Source organism: Neodiprion pinetum, chromosome 1, assembly GCF_021155775.2.
Source record: "Neodiprion pinetum isolate iyNeoPine1 chromosome 1, iyNeoPine1.2, whole genome shotgun sequence".
NCBI lineage: Eukaryota > Metazoa > Arthropoda > Insecta > Hymenoptera > Diprionidae > Neodiprion > Neodiprion pinetum.
In genome coordinates this window covers 22,215,125-22,238,129 of record NC_060232.1, presented here as the reverse complement: position 1 = coordinate 22,238,129, position 23,005 = coordinate 22,215,125, and the positions used below count along the sequence as shown (strand labels likewise).

Below are 23,005 nucleotides of genomic sequence, written 5' to 3'. Positions count from 1 at the left end.
CTACCAGCAATAACATAATAATAATTCTCACAGCGTTGTGGTTTTTTTTTTTCTTTTTTTTTTTTTGTTGCTATAATTATGTGAAATGTCCCAGATAATACGCTGTAGATAACAATAATGGCATGGCAATGTTGGTGCTAATTTTTCCTGGTAATATTAAATACCACATAGCAGCCTAGCGAGATCTAAAATCGCCCAACCATCATTTGGCGTATTGAAAGCGTTCATCACTCGTCATTAATTCTAACGATAACGAAACAGGAACGGAAAAGTTTTTGCAGTTCGACGACCCTTACCTGCCGATTATTTTGTAATAACGCAATTCTATTACAACCTACGGTAAAGATAGATTGGAAATGCTGGGTGTGTCTACAAGCAGCTTTGGCTTCAGCAGAATTTGGCTTCAACGTGTATTCATTAAATTTCTAATGCCGTTTTCTATAATTATAAACGAAAGTTTTATTTTATTTTTATCGACTTATGAGGAAAAACTTTGCGATTTTAGTAGTTTTACAGCAACTGAGATCTTCGCAGAAGCAAGTGGGTGTACGAGAAAAAAACAGCATGATAATGAAGGGTGGACGGGTCTTTATCTCTGAAGATTCTGACATAAGAGCATTATAGCCGAGCGGGAATATAAAACAGTTTGAGCAAGAAACATAATGACGCTGAAAAATAAAAAAAAAAAAAAAAAAAACAAGATAAAAAAACAGAGGCTGGAAAGTTTTCTAAACGTCACTATTCAATCATCCTTGAGATTATATTTAATGATGTTGGTTGACCTAAAATCGATTCTTTATATTAATTTTGTTAAGAGATGATCTTGCTTTGAAAAGGTATCGAATTATTGTAATTGGGAGGGAATCCAGCTCCACTCGACCACCCTCCACACCTTCTCACCTTCGATTCTTTTTCCTTTTGAGATTTTTCCAAACCACGTTTTTTTTTTTCAAACTTTTCCAGGCTCTCGTTCCGGAGGTTTTAGCAGCCAAAGTTCAACAATTTTTAAAATGCAGGAATTTCCAATCAACGCTATCTCAGTATTGAAAAATCAATGAAACCGGCATCGTATATTTTAAAAAATTTCTTCTCGACAAATTCCTCAGGGCAAAATCGATAATCTCAAACTCTGACCGATGACGGTATCTTTCCCTTCGTAGTTGTAAGTTTTTCTCAAGTTTAGCTACCTCACTCGAATTATCGAGGTTTCAAAATGTGAAACTCCGAAGCAGGTGGGTCTCTAATCATGTGATTTTAATTTCTTCCAGTTATCCGAGGACATCGGGTACGTCCTCTACTCGGCGTTGGGCAGCTTCTACATCCCATCGTGCATCATGGTCTTCGTATACATCAGGATATACTTCGCGGCGAAAGCTCGGGCGCGGCGTGGAATCCGGAAGCAGCCAAGACCGCGGCCAGTTGTTCCGGAGTCACCGGACATAAGACAGACAAGTTTCACCCAGAGCACGCCAGCGATGGGGGCGAGGAGAACGGCTGGTTCGACGATGGAAAACGTCGCAACGATAGAGAACCAACCGATCCAAATACCCATAGTGACCTGCGACTTTGCCAGCGACATCAGCACCTCCGAAGCCGAGCCCGGAGGAGGCAGCAATCCTCAGCTTGAGGAGAAGGACACGTTGAAGGTAAGGAGGCGCCTCGGTCTTCCGGGCGCGGATTTTCAATTTTATCCTAATTATTTTGGCACGGGCGTTGCCAGGGTAACTTGGCAGGCATGTTGTACTCAAGGCGTAAAAGTTAAAATGAACTCGGGAGGTGCGGAGTGTATACCGGTAATTAAATTCCTATCCCCATACCGAATGCCGGTGGAAGCTGGGGGTTACGGATATCTAGTAAGTGAAGGTAAAAAGTAAAAAACGACAAGTCTTCGATTCGACAGAAGCCTCGCTTCAATTTCCGTTAGGTATTTCCACAACGTTTTTCTCTCTTTATACGGGGATTTATCGATGTGCAAATAACCCCCATCATTTTCACAAGGGCATGCCCGGGATGAAATGAAAACTCCACTTACCTCGCAACGCTGATTAATTATACGGCTGCGATCTTGTATTCGATATGACGAAAGGGGAAATTATAGTTTGTTTGAATTTTACAAAAACTTTTTTCGATCCTAATCGGAGTTTAACCACCTAAATGCCAAACGTTGCGGAATGGCATCGTAAAGTAATTCAATGTTTTTGGTGACTCGTTGTTGGGTGAATTTTCACTTTTGAAAGTACGTGTTTTAAGGATAATTGATATCAAGGAATCCGATTGTGACCGTGAAAAGTTATTTTCGGGATGATTTTTCTTTTCAAAAACATTGAATAACAATGTTTTTTTGGTCAAATACGTGATTTCAAGAATTCCGAGTTATTTTTCTAATATAAGCTGTAGTTTTACTGTATGATAAATCACACCGACTCAAAAACAGTGTTTTTCCAAAGAAAAATAAATCCGAAAAAAAAAATAATGATTGTTATTGCTATGAAGCCATTTGAGAGAATAATCAAAAAGTCGTCAACTTTGAGGGCTCAAAACTTTACGAAGGCGTGGAAAATAGAACTTTTTATGGTCATAATCGGATTGCTTGATCTCACGAATACTCAAAGCACACGCTTTCAAAACAATCAATTGACTCTAAAGTTAGACGTACCAGCAATGATGTAAGAACAATCGTTTTTTGATAACGCATGGAAATTAAATATAGAACTCCTAGGGAAGAAGCAAGTGGTTCTGTACGCCGGGCGTTTAAGCAGAACAACTAAATAAGTAAATGCCCTTGAAACAAAGGAATGAAAGGCGGGAAAACGAATAAATTGAGAGGGAAGTCTAATTAAAATTTTAGTCCGGCTATTTCGTCGGCTGAAAAAGGTTAACCGACCTGTTCACGCATTAATGTACGTATTATAAAATGGATATAGGTATATAGGTAAGGAAAATTACCCACGTAGACCGTTATACGAACAGCCTATTTACACATTTTCACCATCCATCACGCATCCTCGCTCAACGCTGTCTGTCAGATTATTTCATTTGATTCCTAATCCGTACCGTATAACGTGGAAATATTCGCGATAAATAAAGAGCTTTTAAAAGCCGAAACGAACGTAATTACGACGTCGAAGATGACTAAACGAAAAAAGAGAGAATAAAGAAAAACGTGGAATCCTACGACATTCAGCCTTGGGACTAATTACGTACAATTTCATCATCAAAAATGAAAGATGTACGTGTCTTAGATACATGGGGCATTCCATGGCAAATAGAATCACGTTCATCCCCAATCATCTCGGATCTGGCCCCGTTTTTTAGGCCGTTGTCCAGACCTGAAAACAGTCTTTTGGTTTTTGAAGAAAATTTTTTCGAACTGATATTTGTTTACGATAGTTTTAGGCATTAGAACGCCTGTTTCAAACACTTTAAAAGATCTTGAGATATTCTATGTTAGGTCCCAAGAATTTCGAACTTTTAAAAAGTGAAAAATAAATATCTCTTTCAACTTTCAAATACGCGCAGATGGTGAGTTGACTAATTTTGAAAGAATTGATATATTATTCCACTTTGTGAATTTAATTTATGAATAACATACCGAAGTCTCGTTATAAACTTGAAACTCAAATTCACGCGGATCGATTTTTATTTGATTATTTATACCTATGTTTATAACAGCTTTCTTGACTGATTAGGTATTGTTTCGAACTTTCCACAGCACTAGAATCCATTTTGTGTACACTAAATAAGATTTATAAAAACTGTTTGAAATATCGTTTCAAATAAAGAAATTAATCCCTTACTCGTAAATTATTTAAACTCATCGTTAAGCAACTTAGTGATTAGCGTATTTGTCCCTGAATTGGGTCAAATCCTGTTTTTTTTTTTTTTTTTTTTCTTGTCTAAAATGTATATTCGAATAACTTCCAAAAAAAATTAGGTCGTATTGTTTCTTTTTCCAAATGCACAAAAATGATATCTTAGACGATGAATGGAACACCATAAAGTTGAACAAAAATACTGAAATTCAATTGCCGTTGCTTTATAGAGAAAAAAAAAATATTCGAGATCCATGTTTCAATTTACTGTATCAAATATGCACTTGTCAACATTAGAAATAAAAATTCAGAAAAAAGACTTATACTTACGCAGTACATAATGAATGAATTACTACGAAACCGAATTACTATACAACAATGTAACGTTGGTTGGCAAATTTTAGATTAAAAGGTTTGAAATTTAAAGCTGCATGCACGGAGGTGATATGCGCGGCGTGTTGCCTGATCGTGAAATCGAGAATCCAGAAACAGACTAATCCGTTTGTGATTCAACGTCGATCACAGCAGCTCTGTCTCATCCACCCTCGTCATTCAATTTTTAATCAATACCGTGTTATCACAAACACTAGTGCACAGGCTAGTGAGTTAACGGGCACCGCAACGTATTTCGATTCGCAAAAAATAGTTCATATATAGTATGGAAAACAGGACATACGCAGGAACGAATTCTCCATAGATGTACAACAGGACTAAAAACAATCTGAAATGCAACACTGCCTGTGAAATCGATTGATAACGCCGTGAAAATTGAGGATATTAATATCCCGCAAGGCGTGCGTGGTTATTATGTACCCAGAGAGAAAACGGACTAATTAAAGGAAAGTATGATTCCACTATCATAACGATATTAACGAACTTTGAATACAGTTTAATTTTAGTCCGGACCGTGCGCAGCATATGCTATGAATCCGATATAATAGACCTTTTTCCCTCGCGATTGAATTTCCAGCACCGTTACGTGTATTACAAAAAGCAGCTGAGCTATTTTCAGCGAAACGAATACCCATTTTTCATTCAATTTCATTTCGTCGATATTTATTCTTTGCCCACTCGGCAACTGGCGAAAACAAAAATTTATATCGGTACCTAATGCTAATCTCTGCAATTTCCTGCCGAATTATATTTGGAGAAGGTGCAATATTTCTGGATTATTTTACGAGCGCGACAATGAAGCAGTATGCCCAACGCACTATACGCCAAGTTGAATTTCCATATTGGCAATATACCCGCCAATTTTCCCCCGTCATGGATTAAAACTTCACGAATTGGATTCGCGAATATTCATTTCTTTTCATTTCATATTTCAATAGGTCACACTGTGCAGAATGGATTAGAGATTATTTTTCGATTTTTCGATTTTTCGAATCTCGGATATCCTCGGGTTTACATCTCATTCGAAACGCTGTCTGTCGAACGTGAAATTGACTCGTAATGTTCGGAACCTCCGCTGCATCAGTTGGGGAAAAAAGGAAGTACAGTCAACGTCGATATAACGACTTGTCAAATTTTACGTTCGTCAAAATCCACCTAGGAATAATTTCGTATTAAACGCATTTCACACTTGGGCCGAAATTCCACGTTTTCTGGAATCCCTCGTTAAGTCAGATTGGACTAACCTTACGACAACCATGTGCTGACCTACGTATCACTCATGATTGACTAATGTAAAATGTGGATTTTCACACACAAACACCAAATATCGGTCACGAATTTTTTTTCACTTTAAAACCGTCAGTATTTATTGTTCTCAAGAAAAGAACAAAGGTACGCCACCAAGTTACCTTTAAGAATACCCTGATCGATGTCGGATACGTCTCAAAGTATCGAAGTCCACGTATCTCAAACGCGAAAATGGACTCAGCAGCCCCATTCCATCCATAATTCCGTACAAAAACCCTTCAATCGATCCTTGTTTCACGCAGAAGTAAAAAAATTAATCCCAGTCCATGTAACCACAGTGTTAAAGCCTGATCGAAATCGGTCGAGTGATTTCGTGGTCATTAGCTGTCAAAGATAATTGAAAAAAAGTTTTTTTCTTACATGTCTTCTTCTTCTCCACGCCATGAAACAAATAGTATTCGCAAAAAATTGAGATGATCATTTGTAGGTGCGGCAATTAGATCATCAGTATTACTATTTCACGTTGTCATCGTGGCTTTCATAAGTCGTAGCAACGATATCAACTTTGAAGAGTTTTGATTTGCTGACAAATGGTTCATTGGTGCCTGCCAAGTACGTATAATACATAGCTCTTGGAATGATGTTTCGATATCGCTACACGGTACTGCGAGATCCGATTTCACGATGAATAGATCCTAGGGCTTGTGGATCTTTCACAATTTAACGACAGAAAATGGCAATACCTAACAATAAGTTGTTCTTGTAATTTTGTTGTGATGTGGTTTTGGTAACTTGCCGGATTTTTTAAAATTATAACTAAACAGTGGATGATACAGGGCATAGAATTTTTGTACTTCTCTCAATTTCTGCTATCTTTTTACTCCCGCCGGCCCTCGGTTACTTTCTCGCGCCGATCAATCACCTCGTTATCTGACCTGACTTACGTCGACTTGCGCATCGCCCTTACTCGTTGAAACAAATGTAGTTTTTCCCCTCTGGGGTGCGCGGAAGCAGAATTAATTTCACACGCTAATAGTCGAAATTCACCTACCACGCCTCGAGACTTGAACCCATTTAAGTAATGAGTAAAAGTAAACTTTGACAGATTGGATAGAATGCAGATTTCAGTCAGGTTGCGATTGTGTTCTAGAAATCTTGATTTTGTTTTCCGGTTGTATGGCTCTTTCAAGTGTTTCGTACGTTCCTCGTCGGTAATTGGATATTGAAAAATTTATTTCACGGTTTCAAGTTGACCTCATTTATTGAAATTTCTGACTTGTCAAAAAAGCAACGACAAACAAACTTTCGTCCAACGGGATATTTTTTTCATTTCAGTTAGGACAAAAAAGTGTTTAGAATTTTGAATCGAAATCCACCCTGCCTTGGAATACAGTGACTTGGTAGAAAAGGAAATTCATCAAAATTTCCAATATATTTTCGCCACAAAGGCTTTGTTCTCTCTCAAGTAACCTGTAACAATAGAAAATATTCTAACGACCGTTTTTGATCTCGGCAAAAGTGATCGTGACTCGGCTTTCCCAAAATTAGACCAATTAGTTGACTTACGGACGATCAATAATCAATATCTGTCAGAAGCAACTCCATCCGCTTCACGGATTATCAATACAAGAGCAGGTTGGCGATCGTCCCTTGAAAATTTGCTAACGAACAACGGATTCAACCTCGTGCTCTTTTGTCGACAACTCGCTTTGCTGTTCTTTCCCGTTATTCTTCGTGAAAGTTTCATGAATTAAGTTTTTACCTCGACTGGGCACTTCCGGTCCTCCCAGTAATCATTCTTCCCCATCAGTTTCCTCGGTCCAAGTCTCCTTCTCCAAGTCTTCTTCTTTTTCTCTGCTCATCCCTCCTCGCCCTATTTCGCAACCAGTTCAACCCTCCCCCCAGCCGCAGCAGCATCCCCTTGTTCCATATCCATTACTCAGATACTGGTCCTCGCTTTCAAAGCGAACTTGGCAGTCTCGCTTGTCCTTTTGAAAACGATGGGATGGATTCAGGCTGGAATAAAATCAATCAAAAATGAAAAGAACAGCAAGCACAGTAGGAAACAAATGAAACGCGTTAAAATTCGATTGAAATCAAATTGGATTTAGATATGTTAATTGGTCATGTGACTGTTATCTTCTGCTTAAGAATTGCCGATAATTTGAGTTTACGGTTTGCATTTTTATTTCGATTTTATCAGACCTTTCACACATTGTTTCCCTGACGGATTGAGAAATATTATAGAAAACTAACGTAAGTGAAATACAAACGTATGGTTTATCAAAAGTATAATATGCTTTCTGACCGTCTGTTACATAACTTCTGATCAAAGACGGTGTTCCAAAAAGCTCGATTGTTTAACAGCGATAAAATCAAATCCAAACGCTTCTGCATGAATTCACATATTATATCCAACCAAAAATGTAAGATACACGAACAATTTATCTGCTAGTGTAAACAATTTTTTCAAAGTTTTTTTGACGTCACGACTACTCGAAGAGAAATGATGATTTGGAATCTTTGCAGGCAGCAGAAAAACATGTTTTACTTACGGCGAAGAAGATTTTCTTGAGTCAATAAAACATTGTTTTTCGGTTGCAAATATTTAGTTGCCCAAGTAAAACATATATGTATAGGTATAGTTTTTTTCCCACCCGCAAAGAAGCCTTTGTTAATGAAAACAATTCCACAAATGTCTTGACGCTATTTGATATTCGTCAAATTTGCCTCGGTCTGATAATATAAATATGCAGTTTCCTTGTACCGCTTATTCTTGCTCCACACATTGCATATTTATTTAATTGAGTTGATGTGTATCAGAGACTTGTCCCAATAGCGCAATAAATCGATTTTATTATTATTATTATTACATTTGCCAAGAAAATTAACGAAACGGACCGCAAGAAGAAATAATGTTACATAACTTTTTTTTTTTTCTTTCATCATTGTTAACGTAATTCGTCGACGTCCATATAAGAACTGGCGATTCTTCGGAAATCTAACAGACATTTCAACCCAGCGGACGCTTTTTTTCGGTAAGTTTGAGAAGGTTGATATCGATTGGTATACATACAATGGAACTGTGCTGTGTAATTTTATTGAATTTAGTATGTTACGTCCAGCATACCACTTCTCTATATTTTTCCTACTCGCTAACTCTCCCACAGTTCTTATATTAATATCATGGTCTCTGTCCTGTCCTCTTATCTCTACGTAGTTTCACGCTATTCACTATCGCGCTTACTCATCAAATTCTATTCCCTACCTTTAGCATCTTCACACCTTTTCTGCACCCGTACGTTTCAAGTCTCTAGCGACACTCCTATTTTCTAACTCTCGACAACTCCACATCTGGACTTGTTATGTATCTTTCGCACAGCACAATTCATTCCTACCGGTATATCAACTTCTACGCAATAAACATATAATCGATATATCAAACATACTCAAGTTTATTCAATCCTCGTCCTGATTTCCGGTTGACCTGGAACGTAAAAGCGAAGCCAACCAGCTTACTCCTACCGCTCAGAAGTGAAATCACGGACGTAACAAGTAGAAAAAAATACCCAAAAATCTGTTCCGATGTGACCTTGGAAATGAAGAGTTATTTAAAAAGTTTCCATAAAAAAAAAACCACGCATTGTTATCGATTTTTCAATTATACTGCTGTTTTGTTAGTTATATACATACTTTGATGCAAATAGTTTAATTTTTCTCATCCGTTTAAATCCCTTTATTGGTAAGAAGATCTAATTACCGTGCTGTACCGATTTAAATAAATCACTATTCGCGTAATTAAATTATACACGTAAGATAGAATCTACTCGTACTATAGTTGTTGAAAATTATTTGAAATACATGGTCAATTAGAACTGTTAATTGATCGATGATATGACTATAAAATGCACCGTGGTAGGATTCCCTTTGGAATATTCAAAGAATTGGAGAACGATGCAAAGGCAAAAATTAACCTAGAATCATTCAAACAATCAACACAGTAATGACAATGTCAAATATAATTGATTTTCAAGTCAGGACTGTCGAAATAATACATCATTTCATTTAGTGATAGTGAATAACAAACATCTTCACTAGGCCAGTCAAACAAGCGATTTTAGGACCCAAAATTAGACTATAGCTTGGAAAATTTGTGAGAAAAAAAAACAAACGAAAACGCTAAAAAAAGGGCCAACTTTTTGCACCGCGAATACTTAAAGCTCGAACGTTGTGACAACGACGAAAGGTCGAGCAAAAATGCATAGGACCAAATTCGTAGAGCATAAATCTTTCATCGAAAAACTCACCGACGGCAATTACCTAACTTCAACAGTTCGGTCCTCAGAATAGCCTCAAATATGATCCCGAAAACGCCTAGCTTCCGCTAAATCCCCGTGACCTGTTTTGAATTGGTGAATTCGGTTTCAGGAAAGGTTACTGAAATAAATGACCAATTTTTTCTGTGTGATCGAACATGTATAAGAAAGGATTTCAAGCCTCAAAAAAATTTTACATCGAGATTTTTACTTTACTTGGTTATTTATTACTGTTTTTTATTTTAGAAATTTCATCTTTTCGTAAATCGGATCTAACGTTTGATAGTCCCATAATCATCAAAATTGGACGAAGCAGATTGCAATCACTTCGTCGTCCAGTGCTTTGAAAGTTCAATTCATTGACTTTCTGTACGACTGTACGCAACCGTACTGCCGCTATATGCAAGTGAACAAATAAGAAAACTTTGATCACGAGTTTTAAAAAAACCTCATTAATTTTTTTTTTTTTTTTCTTGTTCCTGCGATATAAATTTTTCCGCTTGTGGAATATCCTAGCGTTCTTCGTTTTTTTTCCTCAAAACTATTGTTTATAAATCGTTATAAACAATTGTGATGAAAAAATATATGAGAAAAATTTATTAGACATATTTTTTTGTCAAAAAATTACAAAAAACTCAACGCCAAAGTGACGTTTGGTGATAAAAAAAAAAAAATTGCCTACAGCATTACGTGTCAATGCTTACACCATTCATTGGTAACAATTTCGTTTAAAAAAATTTGTCACGGTCGATATGATTTCTTTTTCACATCCTCTAATCGATTTTAAACACATCTCGTTCAATATAGTACCTGTGACGTTTATTTGAAAAATTTCTAGATTCACACCTCCAAGCATATTTGACCGGTCAACAACGTATAATGTAAAAGTGACTCGTAAAGCCTAAGCGTACTTGGAACGAATGGAAGTTTATGAATATTTCATGTCGAGTATGACGAGGGTCCTAAGCGTCTATCGTCGTCGCTAATTACTAAATGTTGACACATGATCAATTCTTCCAAGAATACTTGGGCCATCTGAATATATTTTGTACAGACTATACAATAGCAAACATGTTGTTCCTGTATCGAAACTCGGGCAAAAAGACCTCGATGCATGTAATTTTTATTGATTTATTTTTGAAATTTCAATCAGAATTTCAATTGAAATGTAAGTATTTTACCTGGGACTCGGGTTTCATAAAAATGAATGACGGTAATTGTATTTTCTTGTTTTGTTATTACAAGTATGAGCAATAAAATGCGAACGTAAGTTTCGCAGAAAGTAAAGACAGCAAAAAATATATATATATATGATCCTTTCGATAGTCTTTTAGATTATTCATAAAATTCTTTTTCATCAGAGTTTGCTTAGATTTTTCGAATCGCTTTCATATTACACGTCATCGACGTGTAAACAAAATTGATTATATGTACATTAGAGTGTTTCAAAAAAACCGATTTTTTTTTTTTTCGAAGAACATTGAAAAACCTTCCGAGTGTCCCTCAAAAATGACCTCGGTAAAATATGAGCTCTTAATATTGATATTTAGAGGTGGCGGTTCTCTATTTTCTATTTCCCATTTAAATAAAATGGGAAAATTTTTTTTTTCAATTTAGAATTTTATTGCTCGAAAACGATTCAGTGTGAAGATATAAATGAAACATATTCTTGTAGGAAATTTTACGCTGTACAAAAAAGATCTGAATAAAAATTTGCGTAAGGTAAGTCGTTTCGGAGTTATGAGACCTCAAACATCGAACCGTTTGAAATAATGACGTTATTAATTTATAAATGCTACAAAACTGACTCATATCACTTAAATACACAATATTATTGATTTTAAAATTAAAACTATAGACTTCCAATGAAATGTTAATTAATAAATTACATTAATCAACGATATGAGTCAGTTTTGTAGCATTTATAAATTAATAACATCGTTATTTCAAACGGTTCGACGTTTGAGGCCTGATAACTCCGAAACGACTTACCTTACGCAAATCTTTATTCAGATCTTTTTTGCAGAGCGTAAAATTTTCTACAAGAATATGTTTTATTTATATCTTCACACTGAATCGTTTTCGAGCAATAAAATTCTAAATTTAAAAAAAAAATTTTCCCATGTTATTTAAATGGGAAATAGAAAATTGAGAATCGCCACTTCTAAATATCAATATTAAGAGCTCATATTTTACCGAGGTCATTTTTGAGGGACACTCGGAAGATTTTTCAACATTCTTCGAAAAAAAAAAAATAGTCGGTTTTTTGAAACACTCTAATGTACGTATAAAAATTTGTTAAATATCGTACTATTGAATAACATGTTGGTATTACTTATCAAGTGAAGTGCGTAAAAAAATCACAAAGGTCCTAAAAAATTATTTTAAACCGAAGGTCTTATAAACAAATGGTATGTGAATATCGTGGATGAAAATTTCGAAAAACACTATCTTGTAGAGCAGAAGAAATCGGTTATAAAATCATTCTGATAACGTGAAGGTATGGTCGCAAACAAATTATTCATCCAACCAAAATTGATCTTGGCGTTTGGAACTTTTCTGTCATTTTTTAAAGGGCAAGAAGAATATGTTGAAATAATCATGTGGTACCTAAATTGAAAATATTTGTTTACCAAGAGTATATGATTACAAATTCATACATAATGACTTCGAGAAGTGAAAAAAAAAAATGATCAGGTTGTTCAGCACCGTGCAGTATGAAATGTTCGTCTAATTGAACATCCGCAACCCGAGAAAGCTATTTAGAGAAATTTCAATTAATCAAAATGTACATCAAAATCACATTTCTTAGTTATTACTATACTGTATCGTTGACATCTCCTTGACGATTCAAACTTGCCCAGGTTAACTGCTAAGTATTATAACACATCTTGGGGAATATATTTTTTTGTAGAAAATTTCACTTTATAGGTCTTCTTATTGAATACATCGAATTATACGTCAGCGTTTCGACCCTAAGATGTGGATCACCTTTAGGACTGTTTATCACATCTGATACAAAATTCCAAAAATCAGAAAAACCGTAAAAAAAACCCTGAAAAAAAAACAAAAGGAAAGTAACTTTCCGTTGAAGACTTCTTTTCATTCTTCAATTTAATTTGTTTAACATTTAAAATTAAATTTACACCAACGACGAGGGCCCTTGGATGAAAATCACACAGGAAATTTTATTATAGTAATACCTATTTACGTTGAAAAAAGATAGGATTAACCGTGGACGAAATGCGCCGAACGTATTTTAGGGAACCGGGAAATGTATTTTTTTATTCGTGTTCACTTTCATTTGCACAAATATCATTGCTTCATATTTTTGAACAATTTTTTTTCGCTGCTCCTAACCCTTGATACACATGGTCCCGTCGGTTCATCCTCTAAAGCATTTCGAAGTGACCCGCGTGATATTAAGCGAGCTTTTCGATGTTTCAGGTGAGCGTGCCGCTGCAAGTGCAAAAGACAACACTGAAGGCGTCGCTATCGGTGAACGGCGAGGGTACGACGACCCAAACCATACCGGTGCGATGCAGGGCACCAAGCGTGGGCATAGACGTCGACATGGTCTCGGAGTTCGACCCATCCTCGTCGGACAGCGGGGTGGTGTCGAGGTGCGCGGTGGTCAAGCCCCTGAAGCTGCGTCTGTGCCAGCCGATATTCGGCCGAAAGACAACGAACAAGTTAAAACGGGAACAAGTCGACGTGGGCAAGGTGAAAGAGTGCCCGACGATAGAAGTGAAGCCGCCAAAGCCACGCGATCCGGAACGGGAGAAGCGTCGGCTGGCAAGGAAGAAGGAGAAACGAGCGACCCTGATCCTTGGCCTGATAATGGGCAGCTTCATCGCCTGTTGGCTGCCATTTTTCTTCCTCTACATCGTTAAGCCCCTCTTCCCCAGCCTCGACATACCGGAAAGAGCCTTCGCCATCGCCTTCTGGCTCGGCTACATGAACTCGGCACTGAACCCCGTCATTTATACCGTATTCAACAAGGACTTCCGACGGGCCTTCCGACGCATATTGTTCAAATAGTTGCCGAGGAAGCTTCGGGGCGATCGATCCAACCGTGATCCACGTGGCAGAGTCACTGTGACCAGGTAACACGAGGACACCTGCTCCGGTCACTCGATCATCTATGACCGAGCCGTATTTGTAGTGTCCAACACTTGGATTATGGGTCAAACTCAGCCCCGGAGCTTGCGACACCGGTTATCGCCGATCTTGAGGTAGTTCAGCCCGCACGGTAGAAATCGAAGCTGTACTTTTTCACAATCACTTGTCGCGAAGCTGTTATAGGGTGAATATACCAGTTGTGACAATCGTTCGATCCGGTGGTTCATATTCATCGCATCTGAGGAAATCTGAGGTTAGGGCCACACGTGATACAGATAGGTGCTTAGATCTTTGTAAAGTGGACACGGAGGGAAAGAAATTCTTGAACCAACAAAATAGATTTTGTTTCGAGTCCATTCACTTCAATCTAGTAGCCCTTATTTGTTCCAAATATGATGACTTCGATTCGACGATTTCGATTTAGTTAGTTTGTCAAAATGATTTAGTCAAGCGACTTCCTTGATTCAACAAAAGCCTTTCTTGTCACGACCGAGTGAAATATTGGCTCGAGCGAACCTTTTGATGTGCTGCCGAAATCGAGTCAACTAAGTATTATTTTATTTGAAGTTCGTGTATCGTTCCTCCAAGTCGTGTGTTCGTTGACAGAAACAATTGAGCACGCCGATCATAAAAGGGCCTCTCCACGCGAAATTTGGTCAAAGTATTGTCCACGGGTAGAAAGGTTGATGAAAAAAAGGTGCCAAGCAAAAAAATTAAAAATATCATTAACCAAACTTGTCAAAAGTCGACATTTTTTTGTTAGTATAATTTTTAAATCAGATTATTAGTTAAAGTAATAATTAATAAAAATTGCATTTATCATTGCGCCCAAATTCGATGTTTTTTAAAACTCAACTCGCCGATTCTAGCTCGATAACTGGTGAAATGATTTGAAATATTTACAATACGTTCAGAATACATACGTCACACCTCGAAAGTCGATAAGACGCATAAAAATTGAATTTGTTCATTTATAATTAATAACAAATGGTGAGGTACCAGTAACCGGGCTTCGGAAACTTTGGCAGGAAAAAGTATGCGACGAACTTCAAGTTCGAGAAAACTTCCAGCGAGCCGTTTTTTCCGTGACGTTTGAAGAAAACTTTTCGAAAATTTTTTTGTAATTTGGTCAGAAATATTGTAACTATGAATGATTTTATAAAAAACGCTCGGCGAGTGAGCAGAGCTCGTCTAGCGTTTGCGCGTGGCGGTAATAGAAATTTTTTTTTTGTTTTGCAGACTTTTTGAACACTGCAATGGTAAATTACAAAATTTGTTATTATTCAGTTATTTACAATTTTCACATCGTGAATCATACTCACGTACCATGCTTCTCGCCATTATTTATTGCAAGAATTTTAAGACTTGTATAATCATTGAGCTAGAATCAGTGAGCTGAGTTTAGAAAAAAATTGAATTTGGGCGTGATGAAAATTGCAATTTTTATTAATTATTACTTGAACTATAATCCTATTTGAAAGTTATATCAGGAAAAAATGTCGACTTCTGACAGGTTTATTGATGGTATTTTTTTTTTTTTTTCTCTGACACAGTTTTTTTCATCGCGCTTCCTATCTGTAGACTCTACTTTCACCGAGTTGCGCGCGGAGAGGCTCTTTTATGATTGGCGTGCTCCATTAGGTAGTTCGAATAAAATAAGTGTACGAATCTAGCTAACAAAAAATTTACATCAATTATATGCCATACTTTGTTCATCTAAACAGAGATTGTTTGGCGTAACTGGTTCAATCAGTTGCAATAATTATTTAATTATTTGTTTTACGAGGTTGAGGAAACACCACATGCTATGAAACAAGTGGCTAATATATTCGTTATAAGAACCAGTACTATAAACGGCCACTAGGCGGCGAACTCTCTCGCTACGAAAATAGCCTCAGAGATAGTTATAAAACCGGGCTAAGATGGCTGAGACGAATAAAGTGAAACGAATTTGTCATTACACCTGTCCCAAATAAAAGGTAGCATAGTGTCAAGTTTGAAGTCATCGAAATTGATATTGTCTATAAAAAAAGACCCGTGTTCAATTTATACTTCTTCATGGATAACAATGAATTTTTTGGTTTTACCCACTAAATATCAGACAAATTCCACATTCGTTTAGAGTCAACAGAATCGTAAATTATATCACTCAAAAGAATACATGTATCGCGCTTGAATAACTCTATTGTTCAATCAATGCAAAATATTTTTGTAACAACAAATTCCAAGACCTGTTTCAACCGATGAAATCTTGATCTGACGACATGAATTAAAAACGAGCTAAATTTGTTTTGATACAACAATTTCATGTTTTTAATACAAAACGATTCGGATGTGTTCAATTAAATTCTTAGTCATTTCAATCACAGTATTTCCTGATACAAAATTCACATTATCGCAATAAACTCGCGTTGTATTATCTTGAATAAATTGATCGTCAGCACGATCATTCAAAGGCTTGATTCAATTCCATATCAAGTTTTTACAGAATTTTATAAGCTAGCCATAAACGAATGATGCGCTTTCCTCAATCATAGTGGCCATCATTCGTATGTATGTGTAGTTCGCATCTGGCGCAAAGCAACGCATTTCGCACTGTGATAACTCACGAGAATATTGTTTCGCGATGTTGACGGTTGCGGATTGGCTTACTGTCAAAACCCCTGAGACAATGTTTCAGGGAGAAGATAATTCATGCTCGAAAATTCTGTGGGAAAACAGAATCCGTGGGTGCTTTGAACTGATCTTATGGGCAAACTGTACAGTGATCTCGAACGTGACATTGGCTCTTGTAAAAGGCTTTATGTCCCTATTTCTCAGCGCGCTTCTCTCTTTTTCTCTCTGTTTCTCTCTCTCTTTCTCTCTCGCTTTCTTTCTCTCTGTTATCTCAAAGACGAATCACGACAAAAGCTACGGCTTACGGACATTTGATGTGAACGATTGTTACAGTTATTCGTTCGTATTTCAAATCGCATCTGAACCGCCACGTGGCATTTCATACTATTCGTATTCAAGATTGAAAAATATACATGTATAAACCATGTGGCTTCCGAAGTTTGTTAACAATATGATGGTTTGTTCAACTGTCCATGTATTGGAAATTTTTCCAGGCCCGATTTTTCACGTCTGTCGTCATATTGAATTGATTTCAGCTATAATACCAATATCGACTGCTCGAGTTTGATACAGAAGCATATTTATTTTCACACCTTCGATTTTAGAATATCATAACTGCTTATTAAACCCCATTTAATTTTCTATAAATAAAAATCTTCTAATCACCTTTTTTTGGTACGGTCGATTTATCTAGTGTGGAATATAGAATTATTCTTGAAGCCAAAGAAATCGGTTGAGATTTTCGTTTCTAAAACAGAAAATATCACTTCATCTCGCAACCGTTTCCGTTTACGATACACGGAACTCAAAATACAGAAAGGACCGAATAAAAATTGAAAAAAATGCAGATTTTCTCACATGATCGTTCGAGATATTTCGATCTCACTCATAATCCCAAGCCGGCAAGACTCATTGAAAATGGAACAAGAAATGATTTTTGCGACTTACACAATTCTAAAACACGGTTCCGTTACATTTTTTGAGATTTTGAACAGAATTTAATACGCCGACTAGCTGCGAGCTCGATTCCCTCGATGAATAAAAAAAAAAAAAAAAGTAAAAAATGCACCCTTACAATATATCTTTCCGTGAGATTTCAGTGACCTCGTGCATTTGGACCAAGAATCTGAAAAAAACAAGCAACTAATTAATCAGACAAAAAAAGTTCGACACAAACTTTCCCCATTCAAAGTTATTTGTTGCACAATTAGGTTTCACCCTCAATTGTAGCTGGTTTTATTTCTCCCATTGCATTAACAGTATGCACGTGTATACACGCGAGTAGGTACCTCGAGTAGGATCAGAGTGATCGTGTACGCTGAGAGTTGAAAATATCTGGGAGCGTAATTAGGGAATTCCGGTGAACTATAAGAGGGGCACGAAGCGTGAGGAAACCAATCGAAACTCGTACTTTGACGTTTAACCGAGTGAAAAAATTTTTCCAATGAGTAGAATCCTCTATATCCTCGTATACGCGAGAATGCACACGGCAAATTTGCACACTTCGCGGCCCTTTACAGTATTAGAAATTAATTGCTTTTCTCTGAAGTTTACCAAGCTCACAAAAACTTGCAAATCATGCGACGCGGAGTTGACCAAATCGCTTTAGCCAGGCAAAAGAAACGTATTAGCCATTTTTTGTGTCACCGATATAGATGAATCCACACGAGTTCGTTCGCGCGCAAAATAAGAAAACTTTTCAAATACAGATCTCAAAATCATTCTGTGTTTTTTTTTTTTAAATTTTACCGCAAAATTTTTTCGAATAAATTATATTTACTCGTGTGTTTAAGGAGCTCGAAAGTGAATTGAGCCGAATGAAAACAGAGTGCAGTGCACAAGCTTGTGATGTTTTAAAGATGGAATTCAGTTGTTCATAAAGAAGTTGTACTTGCTACCGCCTCGTTGATCACAACCTTTTTCAGAATTTATATGACTTTTACCGTAACTGTTACGGTACTGTGATTCGTGTCTTATTTTCTCACTCATCTGGTGTTTTTCATGATCTTAAAACCGAGACGAATATGGCATTCACAGTGAACTAGAAAATATGGTTCTACGGCAAATCGTAAGAGCGAATAAGACATGAAAAATAAGAAATCTATGTATACATATATGTAGAGGTACGTATAGGTATATCACATATATTATTGCTAACGCATATCAAGTCATTATTTGTTTATTTTCAATGACAAATCAAATTGTACCTACACACTTATATAGACAAGAAGAGAAAGAAAAAGCCCACAGATCAAAAATGCAATATCAAAAAGGAGCCTTAGAATGAAACGAGTGATTTCTCAGCTATAATAGAATTCATTGCATTTAAAAAATATATACGATAGATTTTCTATAATATTGAGAGAAAAGTTACACTTAATATATGATTAAATTATAACGATATGTACACATATATAAGTGCACCGTGTCAAGGACGGTATATGATTGTATATGTATACGTATATTATACACATACATGCAGTAGCCTTCCGTTTTTCCAATTATACTATGATAAAAATAGATGATAATAATATAATGAAAATTCTAATAGTAATTCATACCGTAAAAGTAACCTTCTAAATTAAATAATAATCAAACCAATACTAATATATACGCAAAAAAAAACAAAAAAAAAAAAAACAAAAAAAGAACAAAAAAAAAAACAACAACTATACGACTTCGCCTTTTTATAGACCAAACGATTTTCATCGTCGCGCTATATTATGTATAATACAGTTTTCTCGTTTATAATTACGCAGATATTGAATTAATTATTGTAACTATAAGGCGTGTTATACATTCTGAAAATTATTCCGGCTAAATCAAGCTATTCAAGGTACAAGTAATTTTCTGCGTGCTGGCGCAGTGGATGGCGGTCAGAAATTTTTTAAATATACTTCTCGCACGAAAAATGACATTTTATATAATTGAGAAATGACGTAGCCGCCGAAAAACAGCAAGTTTTCAAACCCCAAACTCTCCCCTCTTCTCGTCTTAATGAAAAAAAAAAAAAAAAAAAATTAATCATAAGATTAAAAACAAAATGAAGTCGAAAAATGATGACAAATCAGACCCTCCGAACATCGGCTTTTTCCCCACGCAACACAACGCACCCGCAACATATTCCAATAGTTATAAATTTCAATATACAAATTCACGATACGACAATCCGTTAATGATGGACTTATATAAGGGAAACTAAATGAAACTGAAGAAAAAATAAAAGAATCCAAAAATCATTGACAAATAACGTGAGCAGCTTTCCTACTATATATATTACATGTATATATATATATGTAGCTTTTACGATATGGTAGATCGAAAGGATATATGATAGATTACAAGATATATATGCGATAATTTGCAACTTATATAAATAAAACACACACACACACACACATACACATACATTTATAAATACTTAATATACTCAATATTCATGACTAAACATGTACTGAATTGCATAACAATACGTTCTGTATATATATATATATATATATATATATATATATATATATATATATATATATATATATGGTATATATATATATATATGACGTCATGTACCGTACTGATCGGTATAAAAAAAATCATTCATTGTAAAATTGTATAGATAATTAGAAAAATGAATTACATGCAAGTATAATCACATGTAAATCACAGTGAAAAAAAAAGTATAGAAAATGCGACAAAAAAAAAACATTAAAAAATAATCATAATAACAATAATTCTAATTCAAGTTACAAAGCGAATCTAAATGTCGTAGATGCGTTCGTATATTATGCATTAGAAATGCAGCAAAACCTCGTTATCGTGAAAAGAAGAGGCCTGAACGGGTTATTATAAAAACGAGGTTCTGCAGTAATTAATTATATACAGATGATAATAGGGCGTGTAGAAGTGCGTGATTCATTACATCCATGCATACTCGTATGCTATACATGCTATATATATATATATATATATATATAGAATATAGATACTTAAATACGTGAACGTGTTCCTGTTTCTTTTCTACTTCGATATTACGTGAAAAGTGTAATTATCATTACGATAATAATATAACTTGCAATGAATGACATACATGCATACGAAATGCGGGAAATTATGAATCATACTTTTACATCATAATAAGTCCACGGTCTGCATTTGTGTAACATATTACGTAAAATATATTTCAACGTGTCCTGCGTACTTTATACATTATATATTATTATACGTGTATGATATTAATATTAAAAATTATTTTTACGAAAAATGAATTGAAAAAAAAAGAAGTCGAATCTCCGTGTGTAATGTACCATATGAATCAGTAACTTGTAAAATTATGAGATATACTCACCTTGTCACACGTTATACGCGTATAGAAATCATTGAAACGTAATTAGGTACGATTGACAATTAAATATATACACACACACACGCATATATTGTGTAGATTATATTATGATTTGAAGAAGGCCTTAGGCATTAACGTTCGTAATTGTTACTTTTATTTTATTACTTATAGAAGGTAACCGAGAGAAGATGAATAAAAAATAGACTCAAGGAGAAACGGTGAGAAGAATTCAATCTGTAGCCGAGATACCGTCGCAAATATCTTTACACCTGCATCATGTTAATATATAGTGCAGGTTATAGCAGACTATAATTTCGGATCGTCGCTAAATTACACCCACATATGTATACATACCTATATGCATTAGGGTATTTGAAACGAACATTATTTTCTTTCCTCGAAATAGATTTAAAAGTTCTATTCCGCTTTAAAAATACACATGTTAAAATTTGATCTCTTAATATTAACATTAAGAGGTTGCGCATCGCGCATTTTTATTTTTCATAAGAATGATACGGGAAAAATGATTTTTGCTCTTCCTGATTCTAATACCCGGCTAACACGATGTGTCGTGCAGAAAATTCACAATCACATTTTCCGTAGAGAATTGAACAATCTTCGAAAAACAAAAAAAAATAAAAAATCGTTTATTATTTTCTGATAAATTCACTCGTTCAAAAGTTATTTAAGGTTGAAAGAGTAGATTTATCATAAAATGATGAGACTTATTTTCAAAAGCATTCAACTCTTGAACCTGTTTCAATGGAAAAAAAAGGTTTGTTTTTTTTTTTTTTTTGAAACACCGTAACATACATACGTACATACGTGCGAATATACACCTGTCTACATATACATTATATGTAATTTTGTCCGCAATAATTTCGCGAATCTGTCTAAATCCTCGCGATTCTATTCTTGAGTTTCTCATATTTTCTAGAACACGTACAATTATCGTTCTCGACTAACCTAAATCAATTATTGTTATTATTATTGTTATTATCATCATTACGAGTATGATATACAATTATCGAAACAAAGTTGAATAATTGAAAAGTATGATAGTGAAAATTAGGTAGGCAAAAAGAAAGAAATAACTGAACGTTATAAACGCGACGGTTCTCAGGTGCAGAAATATTAAACTAAGGATAATAATGAGAGAAGAAAAAAAAAAGTGAATAAAATAAACTTAAAAAAAATTTATTGATAATATTGGAGCAATGAAATCACTGTGATATCACTAAAACGCTTTTAAGGTGTGTTGGGGTTGACAAAAGCAACATGGCCGGTAAAAACTGAAAAAAAAAAAAAAAAAAAAAAGAAAAAACAAAGAAGAAAATTTAATATACGTATGAATCATTGTATCGTATGAAAAATCATTATTATTATATTATTATTATTGATACTTTTTATTAGTTAAAAGATCTGATCAACTATATATGTATATTGACTATTATTACGAATTACTATCGTCTAACGGTGTTGGTTGTCTGTTATGAAAATCTGTAAATACGATATATCGGGTTGCAGCTAGTGGAGAGAATCATGTAAAGATGTTCTAGCAAAGAAATTCCAGTTAAGGGATGTCGGTGAAATTCATATTTCACAATCCCGATTACACGATAGCTAGCCTGGGCATTCTCGTTCGGATCTCAGACTTATAAGTAATAAGTTTCACGTAGTTTTACGGTTCTAAATATTGCACATACATGCAGTTTGCCATTTAAAACACTTGAATCGTTTAGCAAAGTACAATATACATATATATATATATATATATATGTGTATGTAGGTACGCCACGTAAATTTTAGTTAGTCAAAGTAGCGATCGTATCACCTGTGCAAATTTCATCTTCACACGTTCATTGAATAACTATTGCGGATAAAACAACGCACACTTAAATGTATTCCACGACCTTTGACATGTTTTGAAAATAGTATAGGTAGGCAACCAGATGAAATTCTTATGGAAACTAATAAATTTTCCCTCGATTCCTATGGGGTACTATAATTGTCGCATTATTAATTTGTTCCTTTATGCATCCAAATATTTCAATCGAAAATTAGAGTGTATAGTGTCAGGGTACGGAAAATTTTTTAAAAATTTTCAACCCAAGGCAAAAGTTCTTCAGTAGCTCATTTTCTGTGATTTTATAATAACG

The 23,005-nt window shown here is 35.3% G+C and overlaps 1 protein-coding gene across 1 annotated transcript in view; it reads left to right on the top strand.

The window, feature by feature from the left end:
- Positions 1-14,204, top strand: part of Octalpha2R (alpha2-adrenergic-like octopamine receptor) — a 200,501-nt gene extending 186,297 nt beyond the window's left edge. Inside the window, exons 2-3 of the mRNA XM_046618914.2 lie at positions 1,269-1,646; positions 13,217-14,204. Of these exons, the coding sequence (XP_046474870.1) occupies positions 1,269-1,646; positions 13,217-13,810 (972 nt within the window). The 3' untranslated portion in view covers positions 13,811-14,204. The remainder of the gene's footprint in view (positions 1-1,268; positions 1,647-13,216) is intronic.
- The last annotated feature ends 8,801 nt before the right edge of the window (positions 14,205-23,005 follow it).